This window comes from Telopea speciosissima, chromosome 5, assembly GCF_018873765.1.
Source record: "Telopea speciosissima isolate NSW1024214 ecotype Mountain lineage chromosome 5, Tspe_v1, whole genome shotgun sequence".
Lineage (NCBI taxonomy): Eukaryota > Viridiplantae > Streptophyta > Magnoliopsida > Proteales > Proteaceae > Telopea > Telopea speciosissima.
The window spans coordinates 7,537,861-7,543,247 of NC_057920.1; the positions used below are offsets into that span (position 1 = coordinate 7,537,861).

The 5,387-nt window shown below is 38.9% G+C and overlaps 1 protein-coding gene across 1 annotated transcript; it reads right to left on the reverse strand.

Annotated features, from left to right (window-relative positions):
• Window positions 1-3,589: 3,589 nt before the first annotated feature.
• Window positions 3,590-5,163, reverse strand: LOC122662250 (probable N-acetyltransferase HLS1). Its single transcript, XM_043857832.1, has 3 exons — window positions 4,982-5,163; window positions 4,679-4,872; window positions 3,590-4,460 (listed from the first exon to the last, which is right to left on the reverse strand). The coding sequence occupies exons 1-3, from the start codon at window positions 5,159-5,161 to the stop codon at window positions 3,599-3,601; spliced, it is 1,236 nt and encodes a 411-aa protein (XP_043713767.1). The 5' UTR covers window positions 5,162-5,163; the 3' UTR covers window positions 3,590-3,598.
• Window positions 5,164-5,387: the final 224 nt, after the last annotated feature.

A 5,387-nucleotide genomic window follows, 5' to 3' on the forward strand; every position in this document is an offset into this window, starting at 1 on the left:
ATTTCCTTACATTTGTCACATCAGGTCCCTGAGAAGAAAGATCCTCTCTATCTTTAATTTTCCTCCCCTCACCCTACAGATAGGGAAGGACAAGAAGGCGGCGGCTTTGGTCTCTTTCGTTAGACAAATCGAATGTGGGACCTCTCAGTATGTCAATACTGTCGTTCACATTTACGCTACACGTAGACAACCAACTTAGAGATGAAAACAAAGAAATTTGATTTCTGATACCATATTAATGGGTTCGATCCAAAACCTTAAGACATTACGTGAAAATGATTTCTTAAATATATAAAGGCACCAAATACATGATGCACGACAAATAAACGTGAGACTAAACATAAGAGAAAATTTTCCTTCACCGTACCATTCTAGGGTTCACAAGACCCTATGGGGTTTAAGTATATTCCCCAAAATATCCGCCCACATGCATTAGAAGCCTCGTAGTGAATGAATTCTCAGCTTAAGGAAAACTCGATCCTAAAATATTTACGAAGATTATGTTAAGGCAGTAAACAAGTTTGTCTATGAAGATTAACTTACAATTAATAAGTCCATATTGAGAATATATTGCTCCCAAAATTCGGTTCAGTTTTTGAATCATCCAAAACCCAGTTTTTGGAGAGAGAAAAGGTGGTCCAATGACGCTAGAGGGTGGTATTGGTAAATATTCCATAGGAATCTCATTGGACCTACCTTTGACTTTTCCAAAACTTGGCTTCAGAAGCCGTCTCCAACCAAGGTCTTAGGTATCGGTATCAATATTTGTATTGATTTCGGCTGATATTGGTATCTATATTTGTATCGATTTCAACTGATATTGATATGGATCGATAAATTTAAATTGTTTAGTCCCCTAAAATATCAATGTTCTTGAATTTTTTTTACCGATTTACCCTCTTTTGTACCAATACTCCCACTATAGTATCAGTATCAAATACTAACAATATCGGTACATATCGATCAATACAGTACCGTTACCTTGAACATGCCCGAAACATTCACTAGCTTTTAAGCTTTTTAGCTTTTAGGGACCAGCTTATAGCCATCAAGAAAGTGGATCAACCGCCCCCCCCCCCCCCCCAAAAAAAATGATTGTTTGATGGCAATTGCATCTTTATTCATTCTAAAAGTCTTTGGTGCATGTATGGTTCTAAGAATTAGTATCGATATTGGTAGAGGTAAATATTGATTCTTATCTGATCCTATATTGGTGAAACAGTACAGGCCAAAGGTAAAAAATCTGATTTTAACAAAATATATATATATATAGATAAAACTGTCCAATTCAAATCAATCCAATATTCGTATCTACACCAATTACTAAAACCATGCTGTGGTGGCTTTGCTCTCATGAGATTTTCCACAAGGATGGAGTAGATGATGATCTATAAATATTTTTTGTTCAAGGGAAGGGAGGATCCGGATCTTCTACAATTATTTGGACGCCCAACTCCTCTCCAACCACCTATTCAACGGCTGTGAGAACTTTGACATGTATCCCAATACCTGTCAACACCTGGGGATGCATGTCCAAATCCTCTCCACATTTGGATGGATGGTTGGAGAGGAGTTGGAGTTGGAGTTGAACATGCATTCCAACACTTGCGAACACCTGGTGATGCATGCCCAAGTCCTCCCCACATTTGGATGGGTGGTTGAAGATGAGTTAGAGTTGGAAAATATCTTTTTCCAAAGAGGGGCAAATGTGCATGCACATAAAATTATCTCATCCAACTTCCTTCCAAATGCACCATTTTGAGGAGGGGATTCATGCATAGCACCCCACCCCATTGATGATTCGTCAAATAGGGGTGCTTTGGTAGTTTATGGGGCGTTTATCCTTATCGGTTGTCTTGTAACCATACACCATGCACAGCTATGCACAAAAGGTTCTCTAAGCCAACATGAGAGGTACACTAACACACTTTCTTTCTCTCACACTATCTCTCTTCTCATCACATGAAATGACCTTTTCGCATTTATAAACAAAACATTATGTCCCTTCTCAAGGTTTTAGTTCATGGTATCGGCACCAATATTAGTTGCTGCTATCGATACCGATATCAATACAGATAAACCGTATAGTTAGGTCCATATCAGGTAGATTCTAGCCAAAAAATCCACTTTGTAACTAGGAAATGGATAAAAAAACAAAAACACTTTCTGATCATATCGACCTATACATATAAGTGTGTTATCAAAAAAAAAAAAAACTTATACATATAAGTGTCAAATCAGCATAGCCGATATGTATCGGATATATATTATAATCTAAATCCATGGTCTTAATTAGGGGTGTCAATCGGTCAATTTGGATTGGTTTTGATTCAGTTTCACTTGTTTCGGTGTGAGAATGACAACCAATCCAATAAGGAGGGTGCACTGGTTTGATTTCAATTTCATATTGGTTTCTCTAATCATTTGCTATCACTATATAAGTTCAATCTACCATGTAAATATATCAATAAGTACGAAAAAAATTGTGTTTTTATAAATTTTGGGCTGATATCGGTTTTATATTCCGATTATATTTGTTTGGGTTTAGTTTCGATCCGGTTTCATAAAACCTCAATCCGAAACCAATCCAATAGGGTTGAATTCCATTTATGTCGGTCGATCTGACTAGGGTTTGACATTCCTTGTCTTAATGTTTCATGGGGTAGAAATATATGGGGGAAGTTTTTATAGAATTGAAATGATACCTAGAGAAAGAGAGGTATCATCAATCAAGGATATTTCTTACAACTTGAGAGTCCAATCATTTCAGATTCTTAATCATCAAAGATTTATATCTAAAGAAAAGAATGGACAAAATTCAGGTCATTTTCCCAAGAATTAAGCAAAAAATGAGGTTCCTAAAATGCAATACTTCTCACTTACGTGGGTTCTCTCCCTCTATAGTGTCTATCTATCTATCCCCAAAGACATCACTCCCATTTTTTCAAACCACACCACTCATTTTGAATCCCAAATATTCAACAAATATAAGAAAAAAACTCTCTTTCACTCTCTCACTCCCTTTCACTCAAGATGCAAACCCACCCAAGGCTGAAAAAGGCTAAATAGATCAATCCATTTAGAAAAGGTAAGCATCACCCTCGTAAAAGCAACTAGAAAAATGCAACCACCACTCCATCAACACAAAGACATGAACCTACCCTTTTAAACCCATTAAGAGAAGAAAAATACAACCACAAGTTTGAAATTAGAATAATAGATTTCATTCTCTTTCTGTAATTCCCATTTTCTATCCATTTTTTCACCTATTCCTCTTTTTCTGTGGTAGTGAAGAAAGAGATTGTCTTTTTGTCTATTCCATGAATTTCCTCACAAGTCAGCAACCTTTGCCAATGGAGAGAGAGAGAGAGAGAAGGAGGAGGAGGGCTGTAATAGCCAGTAGAGTAAGAAGAAGTCCTAAACAAACATGCAAAAAGCCCAAATCATTTACAACAAGAAACACAGAATATTCCAAAGGTAATAAAGTTAGCAAAAAGATTAGATTTCTATGGGATTCCCAAAGATGAAATAAAACTTCTCTCCTGTTGTGCTTAATGATACGGGTTAATGGTGGTAATGAAGGTTAGAAGAAGAAGATTTAGATTTCTCTGGGATCCACAAAAATTGAACTACCAGCAGGAGACTTGGTCCAATCCCCAACAGACCCATCACTGTAATCTTCCCCAAGTCTCTTCATACACCAAAGATCTTCCTCACAAGAAAATTTCTTCCAGTATGGAATCCCTTCCTTTAATGGCTCTCTGGTTGATACTTCTGTCGCTACTACACCACACTCTTTCTCCTTTGCCAAGTTATGTGCAAACCCACACAGAGCCTTCAACATTTTCTCCGCATTAGGACCTTCACCTCCCAACCCATACAAGAAATGAAACCCAAATGGCCTAAACAACTCCGGCACCGATGGTATACGAAGCCAAGGGAAAGCCTTATCGACGAGCCTGGTTGTCTTGGCAAGTCCTCGTAAAGCAAAGGAAGCACCTCTGAGCTCCACGGTGAACACTTCTTTGCTGTTCCAAATACTAAGAACAGCCCATGACTCAGGTGGGTTTAAGAGGAAATGATCCACACCGGGCCATGACTCAAGGTAGCCAGAGGAAGGAACAGCGATGAAGGTACCGAGATTGAGACGGTTGTGGAGTATGGAATCGATGTCTCTAGGGAAAAACTCGGTGGTGGAAAATCGGTGGCGATAGAGAGACTCGGCATCGAAAGGGGAGAGTTCGAAAATGCGAACTCGATTACTGATGGAGACTTTGTGAGCGAAGACTGGGTGAACCAAGATGGAAGGGTTACGGAACTCTGCGTAACCGCATCTTTCTGTAAATAGCTTTAATGAAGCTTCGTTATCTCTCTCTGTTGCCATGTAGGAGTACTCTGCTCCTTTCTCTCTGAACCATCCTTCCATTCTACAAACGAGCTTCAATCCGATTCCCATTCGCCTGCAATAAATTTTCACAGTTTTGCAAACAATAATTAATTAGTTTTTTTTATCCTTCATTCATGAATAAAATTTTGTTAATCAAGAAGGGGGACCTCTCTAAGTTTTATGCTGTTCAAGCACCAGAAAAAGAGAAGAAAAAAAATAGTATTATTCTGTAACAGTAGTTGAGGGAAGATGAAGTGAGAAAAGCTACTACTACTACAACTACTACTGTACCTGTGAGAAGGGGAAACGCGAAGGCCTAAAACATAGGCGAGCTTAGAATAGACGGGAAAGGGTTTAAGGGAATCGTTGCCACCGTTGTTCTTTCCATTTCTAGAGAGCTTTTTACCACATGTAACGGTTTTGATACATCCCCTTATAACCCCTACAATCTCTCTCTCTTCTTCATCTTTAGCCATTACAGCTACCTGATCAAGGTAAAATCAAAGAATTATCAATAAAAGATTAACGATGAAAGGAAGAACAACAACTGCAACATATGAACAAGAGATCGATTCGATGGTATAGTATCCATACCAACATGAGATAAGCAGGAGAATGACGAATCCTGCAAATGGGGTCACCCAGCAAATCTGTGAAAATAGAAATTTTGCCACTTGGGCCGACATCGCAGTTATTATCAATCTTCTCCACTTCTGAACAATCCTTCTCTGGGTTGAACTCTCTCACCACTACTACAACTCCTTCCTCTTCCATCTCTCTCTTTCTGTCTCTCTAGCTGTTTATCCCTAAGCAGTTCTACTACTACCCCACAACACGAAACAAAGCAGCAGCAGAAGAAGAAAGGAATGAGAGTAAGGAAAACTCAGGAAGCAGAAGAACACGAGAAGAGCAATGGGTGACGCCGCCTTTATATAGAGGACGAGGGAGGTGGAGGGAGGGGGGTAGCGTTGAGAAGATGAAGGCGCAGAAAGGCAACTAC